A 15,684-nucleotide genomic window follows, 5' to 3' on the forward strand; every position below is an offset into this window, starting at 1 on the left:
AGATGGATGAGTATATTGTGTAGTTTCAGTGGACAGTGGAATACCACTTTGGGAGGGGTGGGAAGGATAGTGCAGGAAATTTCTCATTTCAGGGCACGATGAGAGTTAGTCAAAACCCTCGTGGAGAAAGTAATTCAGTTGCGCCAGTCCTGGGTGGTGCTGAGTTGCAAGGCGAATGCTCCTCTATGGCCGGACAGTGGGACTTAAGGAGATGGTGGGAGACTTGAAAGATAAACCACGGGAGATTTTTTTGTATGAGGTTGGGAGGATAATTATAGTCTGTGGAGGCTTCAGTGAGACCCTCGCTATATTTCGAGAGGGACCACTCGTGACTGCAGATGCGACCACCACAAGTGGCTGAGCTTTATTTGAGACAGTCTTATTTTTGTGCCTATTTGCGACTCATCATGTCCGCTATGTGGTGAGTAGCAGCTTCCCTTTTCATAATATTGTTAAATACCATGTTATGCTATTATATTTAAGTCTGCATGAATGAACAGTTATAGCTCTACCTGATTAAGGTGTGTGCCTGGAAAGCAGTGTTTTTGAGAAACTAATTTAAGGTGATATAGCAGGGAAGTCTATACTCATTGTTCTCACTGTGTTTTATACCTAAAAGAACAACATGGACTGTAAATGACGGTAGCTAGCTGTCCAACATCTTTTGTCCTTGAAATTGCAACACATTAAAAGGATGTTCTCAATACTGAGCGCACACACTTCCCTTGGTGAGGTAGTACCACATTTTATCCATGTACTCTTGTTATCTACTGGTTTTTATTATTCCAGGAACATGTAAGAGACATCAAATGGGCAATTGAAAATCCAAGAAATTTTGTGGACAAATTTCAGCAAAAACCAATAAAAGCAATTATTGAGCATGTCCGTGATGGGTCAACAGTTCGTGCTTTTCTGTTACCTGATTTTTATCACATAACACTGATGATATCTGGTATTCGTGTAAGTATCTTTCAATACATGTAGCAATATTAAAAACCCCATGGTGTTAAATGTAACTTAGATATTTCATTAATGTATATATAGTTTTTGTAAATGCTGTTGTTGAATAATCTAGACATTGTGGTAATCATACAGATGAGAAAAAAAGTACATCTTAGGAAGGTGCATTTCATCACCAATAAGGATTAATTATTCCCAGTTGTATTTTTCCTTTGGTTGCAAATGTATAATTTTAAGTGACAGGTGTACTGTTATGGCTTTCATTCTAATGTTTGTAACTGAGGAAAGTTCCGGTCAAATGTAAATAATTTGGGAGTAGTGGAGGCCCCTCACCTCATAGTAGAAGTGTTGAGTCATTGACAGGCACGCAAAAGAGGGGCAAGTTTGAAATTATAAACAATAAATACCAAAGATTTCAGAGACTGCAACCAGTCAGATTTTTTGATGGTACATAAATTATTTAATAAAGCAACATCTTTTGAGGTACGGATATCATTTTCAGGCTACAGTGGCAACACACACAAACATTTAACAAAAGCACACTTAGATGTTAAAGTTACTGTTTACGGTTTTGGCATGTCCTCTGGCCATCCTGTGGAGAAAGAGAAGTATAATCAAATATAAGGGAATATTCACTTAATTTGTTAGTTTAGTTTGCTCTTCACATAAGGTTTTTTTTTTAATAACCACAAGCTTTGTTCGTATGAAATGGCCGGCATCTTGTGGTGTGTTCTGTTACCACAAGACAGCCGTTTCATATGATAGAAGTGAATGATTATTTTATTATTAAAAAATGAGAATAGGTAACCAACAGATGAAGTCAATATTCTCTCATACTAGAGCACCCTTCTTTTTCCAGAGGACATGCCTAGACTGTAAAGAACTACGTCAATACTTTATTTCTTTTGCTAAATGTTTCTTTGTACTGCCATTGTAGCCGGAAGATGAGGGTCATACCTTGAAACACATTGATTTATTAATAAAAGTTGCAATGAACTGTCTCAACCCAGTGATTATATTTTATTGTGGACTGCAAACTATGATGCAGCTTAGCTTTCCTTGCTTCTTATTAGGAAGAAATCTCATGGTGCCAGGTCTAGGCTGTATGGTGGGTATAGAAGTAATTACTTTCAAAACTCCTCTAGAAACACTGGGCAGTTTGGAAAGTGTGTGTTACAGCTGACAGAGATTGCATGCCAGCATGCACATATAGCATAGGACACATGCTGTAATTAATCAGTGCACGAATACTATTCTACTTTCTTAAACCGTGGGACTTGAATTTTCTCATTTATTGGATGGTAATGTCGTAAACAAAGAACTATATATTACTGTCACTGGGTCAAATTGGTGTAACTGCATTTAGTGAGCTATTGAAAGAAGACATTAGTGTAACATCTTCATGACAGTCTTTGATTCAATCCAGAGAGTATATAAAAGCAGATTATATTTTGATTGTTCCAAGAAATAAAGTGCTTCTTCAGTATCAGTTGTTAGTCTATATGGTAGACTTTATTACTGAAGAGAGTCCCTTTTTCTGGTGAATCTGTTGGACTTAACAGATTTGCTTTATTGAAATAGAGAACGTTCGAAATGACAAAATGAAATGGCTTTTGTTTAATATTAATGACTGACAGCAAATGAGTGCTGTTTGGAGTTCTACATTTGATCAATCCATAATTTCGTATTTATTATAAATTGTTATAATAATAAATTAGATTGGATGTAATTATGTCTTTTTTGGGAAATGTGGCAAAGAGTAGATTCTGAAGTCATTGCTGTACCACATCTGATAAACACCTATATGTACGTGAACTAATTTCATAGCTGGAAACAATTTGTTTAACATTAGTTTTTAGCAAGCAGTGTTAGTATTGGTTTATTGCCTTGTTTGCTTTGATAATAATGAGTGTGCTGCTGTACTGTTTTCATGTGGCAAATCTGAGCTCGTTTTACCACTACTTTGATATCTGAAATTTTTTGTACCTTGCAGTGCCCAGGTTTCAAGTTGGACGCTGATGGGAAGCCTGATCCTACAGCAGTTGTACCATATGCAGATGAGGCCAAGTTTGTCGTGGAAAGCATGTTGCTTCAGAGGGATGTTGAAATTGTCCTGGAATCTGTCAACAACAACAACTTTGTTGGCAGCATCCTTCACCCGGTGTGTGAAGTCATTTATTTCTTCCTGCAATTTTCTTCTTAATAACCTATATTAATTTTTTTCAATATTATAAAAGGAAAGTTGCCACTCACCACATAGCGGAGATGCTGAGTCACAGATAGGCACAACAGAAAGACTGCCCTCTTGTTGTGCTCATTTGCGACTCAGCATCTCCAGTGTATGTGAGTGGCAACTTTTTTTCATAATATTGTTACATTCCATCCAGGATTTTCCATTGTTTGATATTCATTTTTTCATCTTACAGAATCTCACTTCTTGTTAAATAACTCAAGTTCAAAATTTGTTGTTACTTCTTGGTTTCTTTTACTAATGCAATAAGTGTGCAGTTTTCAAATTTTTGAGTTTTTGTCCAAATGAAATTTGTCTTTTCTAAAACACGTGGATGTTCACTTTCATTTTATTGCAGAAGGGAAATATTGCTGAAGTCCTCTTGAAGCAAGGTTTTGCACGTTGTGTTGATTGGTCAATGGCATTCATGACAACGGGTGCTGAAAAGTTACGGGCAGCAGAGAAAGTGGCAAAGGAAAAAAAATTACGCTTGTGGAAAGATTACCAAGCAACAGGTCCACAGGTACAGTATGAACACTGTGTGTGGCTTCTCTGTATGCCAGTGCACTGTCAATAAAATCTTAATTGTTGTGAATCTGTTTATAGGTTTCTGGAAAAGAAAAAGAGTTTTCGGGAATTGTAGTTGAAGTTATGAATGGAGATGCCTTGAATGTTCGTTTACCTGATGGCAAGGTTAAAAAGGTGTTTCTTGCCAGTATTCGGCCACCAAGGTCAGTTCTTCCTTCCCCACTGTTAAGTTTTCTGATTAATGATAGAAACATAATCTTTATTATTTAAGATGTGATGTAAAAAAGTATTAAGTTTCTGGTATTTATCATTGGAAATAATGTGGACAGTGTGCTTGCAGGCAAGCAGATGGCAAGACAGATGATGCTCCACAACAGAGAAACAAAGTTTTCCGTCCTCTGTATGACATCCCATGGATGTTCGAAGCTCGTGAATTTCTTCGGAAGAAACTTATTGGGAAAAGGGTTAATGTTGTTGTTGATTACATTCAAACAGCAAGAGACAACTTTCCTGAAAAAATATGCTGTACAGTAACTATTGGAGGAGTGTAAGTAGATAGTAATTTTATCTGAAATCATTGTTTTAATAAGTTCCACAAAATTGAGTGCTTTTTGACTTGCAAACAAATTTAAAAAATAATACAATTTGCACAGAAATTTAATAATTGTGGTGTTTGATGAACCTTTGCTGAGTAGACTGTTCAAAGTATTTAATAATAGTACTGGGAATACTTAACTTAATTTTACACGGAGGATATTTTTTTAGCAATTTTTTACCATTGGTTAATTGTGCCTGACTTGGAACAAAAACAAGAAGTCAATTTCACACTATTTAAACAGGCTAACCCATGTCCGGACATCCTGATTTAGGTTTTTCGTGATTTCCCTAAATCGCTCCAGGCAAATGCCGGGATAGTTCCTTTGAAAGGGCACAGCTGACTTCCTTCCCTAATCCGATGAGACAAGTGACCTTGCTGTGGTCTCCTCAGTCAAACAACATAAACATAAACACAAACGGTAATAGGAAGATAAGCATAGTGTACACAGAGGGTTTACTTTACTTTCACATCATCGAAAGTTCTTAATTGAATTTAGCTGTAAATATTGTGCCAACAAAACCTTCAGGATACATAATATTATCTGTCAGATCTCCCGCATGAGAGAATTTGAGATTCTGTATTTGATATTACCCTCATGCATCTGTAAACGAAGATGTCTCCTCTTTTGTTTAGTTATGAGAAACATATCTTTAAATTTACAGTTAACCTGTTATCACAGAGTGTGATCAAACTTTCTACTTATTTCTGACAAAATTAAAAAAGATATGCCTCTTAATTGAAGTGAGGAAACCTATCCAGTCTGCCGGCCGCGGTGGTCTCGCGGTTCTAGGCGCGCAGTGCGACTGCTACGGTTGCAGGTTCGAATCCTGCCTCGGGCATGGATGTGTGTGATGTCCTTAGGTTAGTTAAGTTTAAGTAGTTCTAAGTTCTAGGGGACTGATGACCACAGCAGTTGAGTCCCATAGTGCTCAGAGCCATTTGAACCTATCCAGTTGGAAGAAAGAATAATAGCAATACATTTTAAAATACATCAGTGTGGCAACAATTACATTGAAAACAGCAACAGTGTGTGATGAGAATTAAGATCCTGAGAGTAATCTCATTCATACTCAGCTACTGCTAATTACCTTGTTATTGTTAGTTCAAAATTTATTATGCAATTACTTAGACATTCTGGTTAGATGTAAGAGAAGGTGTGAAGGCCCAAATTTTGACAGGTAAAATAAATATATAAATAAGCTGTACACTCAAAACGTTCATTTGACTCCATCTGTACAATTATTAAATGGTCATTACCTTTACTGAATTTTCTAAAATACTGCCATCCTGCCATGTTTTTTTCTTGGTGTGCAGTGCATGATTGACAGATATTTATTTATTTATTTATTATTATTATTATTATTATTATTATTATTATTATTATTATTATTTTTTTTTTTTTTTTTTTTTTTTTTTTTTTTTTTTTTTTTTTTTTTTTTTTTTGCGGTATCTTCCCTAATAATCTTGTTGGGGAGTGCTCAAACTGTACTAGATTTTTAAAATTATTGCTGCCAGCACAACATTTGATATGGTCTTATCATTTTAAGCACATCTTGGGAGCATTATCAAGAATAATTGTTGACAATGTAGGCACATAACGTGCAAACCAATACTACTGACTATCCTCTCCCTTGCCAAGAAAGAGCTGCCTGAACTTTTCCCACTAAATGTTTGATGAACTTGCTTCAGACATTGTCCAGTATCAGAAAAAATAGTAATAATAACAGATAAAATGTTAACTGAGCAGCTGTAAGTAATGGAAAACAAACAAAATCTTGTTGCGAAATAAACAATCCCACTTGAGAACACACTGTCTGAAACTGAAGCATAGTGCTGCAGTAAATATTGTGGTGGGGGGGGATGAAGGTTTGGCTTGGCAGCTGCAGGTGATTGCTGTGGGTAGGGGTTTCCTGTTTAGCTTAAAGTAATTTTGAACAAAATACCATATTTACTCAATTACTAGATAGTTTTTTCCCAGAGTGAACTAGAATTTGTAAGGGTAGGTCGACAAACAATACTTGTGCTCGTGATTTCCTGGTAAGCTGGATACAGTAATGACTTCGCTCAATCAATCACATGACATATGACTAGCATGGCGCTAATGCATGGGATACATGAGAAACTGTGAACTAGCCACTATTACAGACTACAGTCTTTTGATCTGCTCAAAATTTGACAAGTTTGTGAAAAGCAAGAGAGCATAGCACTAAATTCTTTTATCTTACAGATTCTTGTTGTATTTGAACAGGTTTGCAGTAACAGTTCTCATACATGTTTGGATACCATTTACAAACATTAATGGTGCTTTTCAAGTAAAGGTGATATTGAAAGATAAAAATGTTGTCCTTTAAAAAACATTACTTGATTCTCATTGCAAGTCATTATTTTATTTGGTTGCAAGAGACTGTTATGAGATACCAGTTGGGTTACAAATGAGGTATTTGGTTGCTGTTCATGTATTAGAATACTGAGTACAAGTGTTACCATCTTTCAATCGACAATGATGGTGTCATTCAGATAAAACAAGAAAGATAATTAATACAGAATAAAATATCTAAAATACAAAATAAAACTAATTGTCATCAGAAGAATAAGTTACAGTGGCAGGACCTGCTGTGGAGATAGTACCAACAAATATCAGTCGATTGTGGGATGAGTGAAAGTTTGAGAATAGAACTGGATCGTGATTGCGAACTTTCATGTATGTATTAGTTGATGTTATACATCCTCGAAGATATTTCAGTCAGATTCACAGTTGCTCAAGCACGGTGCTACAGAAGGTTCAGGAGGGGAAACAGTGACACCCAGCTTTGCTGAGGACAATGATGAGTGTGAACTGGAGTGGTGAGCAGGCAGCAGGTTGCATCGTGCTGCCAACCAACAGAAATCTGTACTACATAGTTTGGGTTTTTATGAACGCTTAATGCTGTTTAAACTGCAGTTTGCCTGAATCCTTTTGAAACAACTTCAAAATTGGACAAATTCACAACATTAGCATACATTTCTGCAGGGGACAGAATAGTCTAAATTACTGCAGCAATGTCATCGATGCTTACCTAAGGTATGATGGGAGCAAAAGGGGGTATGTCAGCTGCTGGTTCTACATAATGAATGAGGCAGACTGTATGTTAGGAAACAAGAAACATTGTAACATTCTCACATCAGTATAGAAGTGAAATCCGATAAGTTTCCAGCACCCAAAAAGAAATGGTCCCACCATAACTGCAACCCCGGAAATTCGGAAATTGCAACACTTTTGAAACAGCCAAATTGTGACGAGGTGATATAGGAGGTAGGTTCCAAATGTTTCTGGCCTGACTCCTTTTTTTAATGTTGTAAAAATAAAAAAAATAATGCTAGTTTTCAAGTAAATCACACCTTATGATTACCAAACTACAAAAAGCAGAAACATGCAAAAAGATATACAGTGAAACCCAGTTTTATGTTTTCATGTGGTCCAGCCTTAAAAAATGCAAAATTAAGGAAAATTCAGACTTAAGGAAAATGTTAAAACCCCAAAAATACGAGCAAAATTATGTGTAATTGGCATATATGATTAAAAATAGCAATCCTTTGTATACAGTTTGCCTACGTGAAGGTAGTTAAGTGAATGTTTATAAAATAATCAGTTCTTAAAAAAAAATTAGATGTGTAACAGCACTTAAAAACTCATGGAAAAAATTGAAATTAATATCTGGGTACAAGCTAATCGAGCTATTTTTTTCTAACATGCTGTGACCTCAAATTATATGTTCAAAACACATGTTTTTGGGAGATCATCCTTTGTGCTCACCTAGAAGAAAGCAAAAATTGATGAACATGTGGAATCAAACCAAACTCATCAGAGCAGCTAAATGGTTAAACCATAAGCATAAATGTGAAGATCTACTTAATGACACTTTGTCACCATTGCTGTTATTATTTAATGCTTTTCTTAAGAGCTGTAGTTCATATGCCCACCACCAATAATGTTTTATTTTAGGCCTGATGTGAGAAACAGAGACACGAAAAAATGAGTTTACTTCCTCAGTTGATATTACTAGCTTATTAGAAGTCTGGTCAGTGATTTTCTGTACATTGTATAAAATGTAATTGTGAAAGAAAACTCGGGTGCTACAGTTTTGCTTCATGCCCTCTGTCACCACTGCCAGTCTTTACGATCTACAATGTGGGGTGAAAAGTGCATACATGAGTAGTGTATGTAGGTGTTGCAACTGTATCGTGTCAGATTTGAACATGAAAGTCTTTAAAATGTGCTGTTGCAAAACCCTTGTTCTATTTCCATGTGATGTGTCTGTCATAGCACATAATCTGCACGAAAAGTATATTTTCAGCAATTAACAAGATGTTTTCATCCCTGCCTGCATTCCCATTTTTATAGAGACACTCCCCCTCTCCAAACATCCAGTAGGCGGCTAATTTTACATTTTTTAGTGTGGTGTGGTGGCTGCATTGTCTATTGGGTGACGTAACAAGTCTCCAGCCAATAAGAGTCCACTAGCCAGAATGGAGGACATTTCCTTGATTACTCAATTTTTGTATGTAAAAGGTTGACAATTGATATTATTGCTGAATGCATTACATTGGAGATTCGTGCAAAAAAAATGAAACTGAGTTGCAAGTGGCACAAGAAGAGGTGGTGGATGGGCGCCTTCATCACGTATTGGCTTGGTCTGTAACACTTGGTGTCGACTGTCTTGTTTCTCCATTACTGCTGCAACCTAGCAGTAGTTGTGTTATAATTTAATGGTGAAACTCAGTGTTGCAGGATGTGTCGACAGCACTGATCATGGATTATGTCAGCATTTCCTCTGTCACGTCTCCCCTATTATCTGTGATGGCCTAAAATACTCCCTCAACTCTTCCATCACCTGTGGTGTTAACCACCTTTCTTTTGTGCCTCTTATAACTTCTTCAGTCACATCAAATGTCAGTAGGAAGGAAACGGGACGAAGTCAAGCCAGATGTCAATTAAGATCTTAGAATTGAGGTAAACCGTACTAGTAAGATGTGTAAAATCGGGGAATTTTCAGTATTGACATTATGGGTTTTGCACAGGGGCTATGAATGTATAATCGATGTAAAACTGTATATTTTCAGGAAACCAGATAAAAAAATCAATATCATCATACCTCAATGAGGAACTTGAAACTTTCAGCACAGGGCAGTACCACGTAGAGGAACTATGGCTCAAGTTTAAAAGAATAGCTGATATGTACTGGATAAATATGTACGTAGTAGAAACTCCTTGTAATGGGAGGGAACCTCTATAGTATACAGTGACTGTAAAGAATCTTCTAAAGAAACAGTTTACTGCACAATAGGTGTAAAACAAAGTGTAAGGCTATAGATAGAATGCTGCTGAATGAAATGCATTTGGCTGGCAAGAGAGCAATGTGTGATGCCCTCTGTGACTATTGCGATGTCTCCAATGACTGCCATTGCAAAATATTGTCAAATAGTCTTACACAGTGCCCAAAGAAATTCTAGTCGCATGTAAAGGCTGTTAGTGGCTCCAAAGTTAGTGTCCAGTTCCTAGCGAATGAGACAGGAACAGAAACTGAGGGGAGCAAAGCAAAAGCTGAAATGCTTAACTCTGTTTTCAAATGTTCCTTTACAAAGGAAAATGCAGGAGAATTGCCCCACTTTAATCCTTGTACAACCGAAAAGATGAATGAAATAAGTATTAGTGTCAGTGGTGTCGAGAAACAGCTGAATAGTTAAAACTGAACAAAGGCCCGGTGGAATCCATCAGATTCTACACTGAATTTGCAGCTGTGGTAGCCCCTCTTCTAATTATAATCTGTTGTAGATCCCTTCAAGTAAACACCATGCCCAGTTCTTGGAAAAAGGCACAGACCACACCCATCCCCAACAAGGGTAGTAGAAGTGATCCACAAAACTAACATCCAATATCCTTGGCAGCTATTTGTTGTAGAATCTTAGAACAGATTCTGAGTTCAAACATAATGAGGTATCTTGAACAGAATGACCTCAATGCCAACCATCATGCACTTCGAAAACATCAATCATGTGAAACCCAACTCAGCACTTTTCTCATGTGACGCACTGAAAGCTTTGGATCAAGGCAACCAGTATTTCTTGATTTCTGAAAAGAATTTGACTCCGTACTGCACCTATGCTTATTGTCAAAAGTACAATCATCTTGTACTACGTTACTTTCAAACTAGATGGCATTGGCTTGTAGCATGCAGGCACAAAAAGCGTAACAAAACACTAGCTTGGTGCCAACTTCATCATGTTTCGTGTTTATTGTTGAGTGTTGCGAGTTGTTGATCTTTCGGAATGTCTCCCAAAACAAAATGAAATGAAAGTGAGCATGAGAGAAAGAGAATCAAGGATGCTATAGTTCATGGGTTGCCATATGATGACTACAGTGGGAAAGCAGTTGCTGGAAAAATTTTCGGCTCTGATTGCAGGTAAGGCACCATTCAACAAGTTCAGTGTAATATAAATTCCATAGCGTTTGCTACAAGCTTTACGATTACTTAATAAATTCCAGATGCCGAATGGAATGCTTCCAACTTATCAATGAGGATGATCACATCGAGATACTTTCATACTTTTTAAACATGGGGAAAAAATAATCAGGATATTTATCTACAAGGATCATTCATCGTCCCACCATATTTCATTTATCACTTTTCCAGATCACATCTGGAATCGTAAATCCTGACAATAGTCAGAACACTGATCATTGGTCAGACAATTAATCCAACATGGAGAGTCTTCTAACGAAAGAATCCACCGTCTTGGATAAACAGCATCGTGGGTCCAAGATAAGACACCACTCGGATATGGTGGGGTGTCACTTAGAAGATTGTGGTGAGTTGGAACACCTGGCAGCCCAACAGACAAAAGGCAGACAGATACTTAATTTCAGCGAACCTGGAAAATTTGCTTTCTTTGCAACATTAAATATAAATTCAATAATGAAAACTGGTAAACTGAAACACTTAACAGACATAATGAATCAACACAAAATTCTAATAACAGCCCTTCAGGAACTTTGAAACATAGATCAGGACCCATTTGAATCTGGGGGGGGATACTGTCTCTACAAAGGACCTCTGGGGAAAAAGAGTAATAAAAAGTGCCGTGCAATTGGGAATGCGATTTCTGGTTCATAATAGCATATGATACTCGGTGGAGGACCTCTCGTCAAATTCGCCAAGAACAGCAACCTTAACAATCAAAACACAGAACAAAATATATACACTGATTAATGTCTATGCACCAACAAATGACAAAAACATGAAAGATAAGGAAGGAAGGGAAATATTTTGGGAAGAACTGGACCAACTGATATCAAACATCCCTGACATTCATATTAAAATCTTGCTAGGAGTTGTCATTGGAAAAATTGGGAAAGAAAGAAAATGTCGCACTGCTGTTGGTAAATGGCCGGCTCATAAACTGAAAAACAAGAATGGTCAAAGACTAATTGATCTTTGCACAGATCATGGACTTATTCTCGAAACTACAAGATTTAAGAGAAGACCGCACAAGTTAATGATATAGAAATGCCCTAATGTTAAAGACCTTCATAGGTAAATCTGAGAGCAGATTTTTTATTCTTTATAGATCGTCAGTGTGGATAGTAGACGGCAAACAAGCAATTTAGAGCTTATGACCTCAGTACTGATATGCTAATGGACGTACTAGCAGAAATTTAAAGTGATCCAGAGTCAATTGCTTCAGACATTGAAAGTGAATCAGATGAAACCGATCAGCAACCACAACTTACTGTACCTGATGAGAACATAGTTCAATGTGCGTGAAAGTGTTTCTGTTGAGTGACTCTGTTCGCATTAGTGATGTCAACGACAATGATGTGTGTGATAATGTAGAACTAATAGAGCATATAGAGTGGTTGCAAGATGTACTTGCTAAAGAAACTATCGAATTTTCACGTAAATAGGGTTCAAATATTCTTTCTGACAAAACAAACTCCATTAAAATATTTGGCTGCTTATTTGGTGGTGGTATACTAGATATTCTTGTGTTTCAAACAAATTTATATGTGGCACAGAAACTTGGAAGTTCCGCCAGTTTCAAACCAACTGAAACTGAGGAAATCAAGAAATTTATTGCCATCAATTTATTAATGGGGATCAAAAAATGTCCTTCATGTAAGGATTATTGGTCTTCTGACCCAGCTCTCCGTGATTCATACATTTCAGCTCTCATGCCTCGGAATAGATATTCGTGGTTGCTAGGCCATATACACGTGGATGATGATTATAATCAGCAGCCAAAAAGTGAAGGAAAAGGTTATGATAAACTGTGACGATACGCCCACCTGATGGAACGCTCAGGAATGATGCGACTTGGGCATATGGTACATGGGCCCCAAAGTGGTATACACGATCGCAACGCACTCCCGTGGCAGTTGAAGGATGCTTCTAGTTCATAAATCACACTGTTTACTCAACAGACGCACCTAAAATTCACATGCTAGCTCTAATAAAATGCACATTTACTCCATTGTCCACGAAAAGGAAAGTACCATGTCCAGTCAATAAGGACACAGGCTTATAAAAGTTCCATTACAAAGAGTGCATTACAAATTTGGAATACTTCTCCGCGTAAGAGCAACATTATTTCATCATTCCCACATTTTAGTAAAACCCCAAGGTCAATCTTACTTGATCACTGTTCGTACCCAGTAGCAGAATCTTTGCAACATGCGAATTACAAAGAGTAAAAGAAAAAGTAGCAAAATATCTTTATACAAGTAGTGCAAGCTGTCCTGTAGATTAAGCCAGTCAGTCAGTCACCCCTCAAAAAAAAAAGATGAACTTATATATACATAACATCAAATATTACAGTATATATTTATATCAATCAAATAATAAAGTATCAGAACCTAATAAAAACGCAAATTTTAGGAAAAAAAATTTGGTAGTGCCAAGGGGCGAACTGCCACACCACCCAACAACTCATTAGAGGACAGTGACGCTACTCACTATGCTAAACCAACACCACGCCATGTGAACTTAATCATGTTATCTTAAGCCTCGCTGAAAACCTTAATTGTAGAAATTTTACTAATTGAAATTTAATTATAACAAATTGTACAAAGAACAATACGTTTTGGGTGCATCTTCAGTGTGTCGCTGCCTTCAAATAGCCTACTCTCGTAATACGCAAGTTACAGTAATTCTTTTGCCACAAATATGATGTTCCTCGTTATTTTATTGGAAACGAATCGCACAGTTAACAACAGGTTTTCCAGTAATTCTCAATTTGCTGGTGCCCAGAAACGGCAAATATACTTATAGTTACATATAAAAACAAAGATGAGGTGAGTTACCGAACGAAAGTGCTGGCAGGTCGATAGACACACAAACATACACACAAAAAATTCAAGCTTTCGCAACAAACTGTTGCCTCATCAGGAAAGAGGGAAGGAGAGGGAAAGACGAAAGGAAGTGGGTTTTAAGGGAGAGGGGCTTGAAATGAATGCCAATATGGTGCCTCACAACTCTGTACTGAAGTCATGTGACATAGGTGGCGTTGTGCCCTCTCATTGGTCAACACTCAGACGCACGCTCAGAATATCTGACTTGCCAGATACTGCTCTGCATGTTCGGAAAGACTCTCGAACGTGCTATTCCGCGCTATGACGTCAGAAACTCGGCACGCTCAACGTTCGGCTGCACGGTCCGTGTGCTGACAGCTTAAGCAAGACACTCTTAAAAATTATTTGCCAACAGAACATCCTGCTGTGGATGAATCTATGATTTGATTCAAAGGTAGGTCAAGCCTAAAGCAGTATATGCCACAGAAACCCATAAAATGTGGATACAAATTTTGCGTACTGGCAAATGAAACTGGACACTTTACCAAATTTCATATCTATACTGAGAAACTTGGGCGCACACGCACGTTCACACAAACGCAACTCTCACACACGACTACAGTCTCAGACAACTGAAACCACACTCATAACAATATTGTTACATCCCATCCTGGATTTTCGATTGTTTAATGAGATGACTACTATTATTGGTATTTGAATGGTCTGTGATGTAAATTGCCTCAGATTTTGTTTTTGTGTGCACTTAAGTGACAGTGTTTGGATAAAAACAAAATAAGGTGGGAAAGTGCATTAAAACTTGCATATGACTTTGTGCCAAATTTGGCAGCTGTCTGTTAGTATAAAAAAATTTAATGCAAGTAATCACGTGGGATACTTTGTATCTCGAATTGTTCCACAATAGATCATTAGGGCTGAAAAATTTGTTGCAGAATAACTGCCTTGTGTACCATCTACCATTAATGGCAGTATACCAGTAATAGCCTGTGGGGGCAACAGAATGAACTCCGCAAACAGTATTCAGGCATTAGTTTCTATTCCACTTTTTTCGAGCAAAACTCATAATTTCACCACCACATGCTGTTCACAAAAATCAACCATTGCGAAAGCGACAATCACACAAAACAGTTATAAAATCGTCCAAAACTAGTCTTGACCTTCAGTGGTAGCACTGTGCTTACTAACTGGAATGTTCACTCCTAACAGCAAAGCATGGTACTAGAAACGCTGGCAGTGACCAATCAAAATTACATTTGTAGTGGCATTAAATATCTGCCATTATACCAATTTTAAAATTGGGCCTTTTATTGATTGTCTACATTTTGATAATACAAGAAGAAATAATGTAAAAAAGAATAGTGTACATTAATTTGTATCTTCACTCCCTTTTTTACCTACCGAGTTTGTTGTTTGTGGATTTTAATCATAATCAATCATCATCCTAACAGCACAGTTGTGAAATTTATATCTTCGTTGTCATTGATATTTCTGTTTCATCCAAATATATTGATACCTGAAGGGCTATGGTGGAACCAGAGAACACAGCTATTTTGACACACCCTCTTTTGTTCCCATCATACTTCACGGTGAGTGTTGACAGCATTCTTGCAGGAAACATTTGTCCAGTTTCAAAGTTAATTCAAATGGATTCAGGCAAGCTGCAGTTTAAACATGATAGATGTTCTAAAAAGCCGAAGTATGTGGTGAAGGTTCGCATGGATGGCAGCACGCAGTAATTTACTGCCCGCTCACTACTCCTCTCCCTGCAATCATCGTAGCTCTCAGCCAAGTTGGTATCCGTTATAATGCAGAAAAATTCTCAAACTTTCGTTCGCCCTGCAATCTAGTGACAGTTGGTACTCTCCCCACGACGGGTCTTGCTACTGTAATTTATACTCGTAAGAACCAGTTATTAAAATGGTTCACTTCAGTTTTTAAACATTTGTCCTAAAGCTGATAAAAAGGTGGTAAGTTTTTACCCAGTATTCTAATATATGTGAGCAGCAACTGATTTCTCATTTGTAA

General features: G+C 37.2%; 1 protein-coding gene across 1 annotated transcript in view; it reads left to right on the top strand.

Moving 5' to 3' along the window:
- Nucleotides 1-15,684, top strand: part of LOC126482393 (staphylococcal nuclease domain-containing protein 1) — a 111,888-nt gene that overhangs the window by 17,337 nt on the left and 78,867 nt on the right. The window contains exons 5-9 of the mRNA XM_050106507.1: nt 790-960; nt 2,954-3,121; nt 3,549-3,713; nt 3,797-3,921; nt 4,059-4,265. Coding sequence (XP_049962464.1) covers nt 790-960; nt 2,954-3,121; nt 3,549-3,713; nt 3,797-3,921; nt 4,059-4,265 — 836 coding nt within the window. The remainder of the gene's footprint in view (nt 1-789; nt 961-2,953; nt 3,122-3,548; nt 3,714-3,796; nt 3,922-4,058; nt 4,266-15,684) is intronic.

Source organism: Schistocerca serialis, chromosome 5, assembly GCF_023864345.2.
Source record: "Schistocerca serialis cubense isolate TAMUIC-IGC-003099 chromosome 5, iqSchSeri2.2, whole genome shotgun sequence".
NCBI lineage: Eukaryota > Metazoa > Arthropoda > Insecta > Orthoptera > Acrididae > Schistocerca > Schistocerca serialis.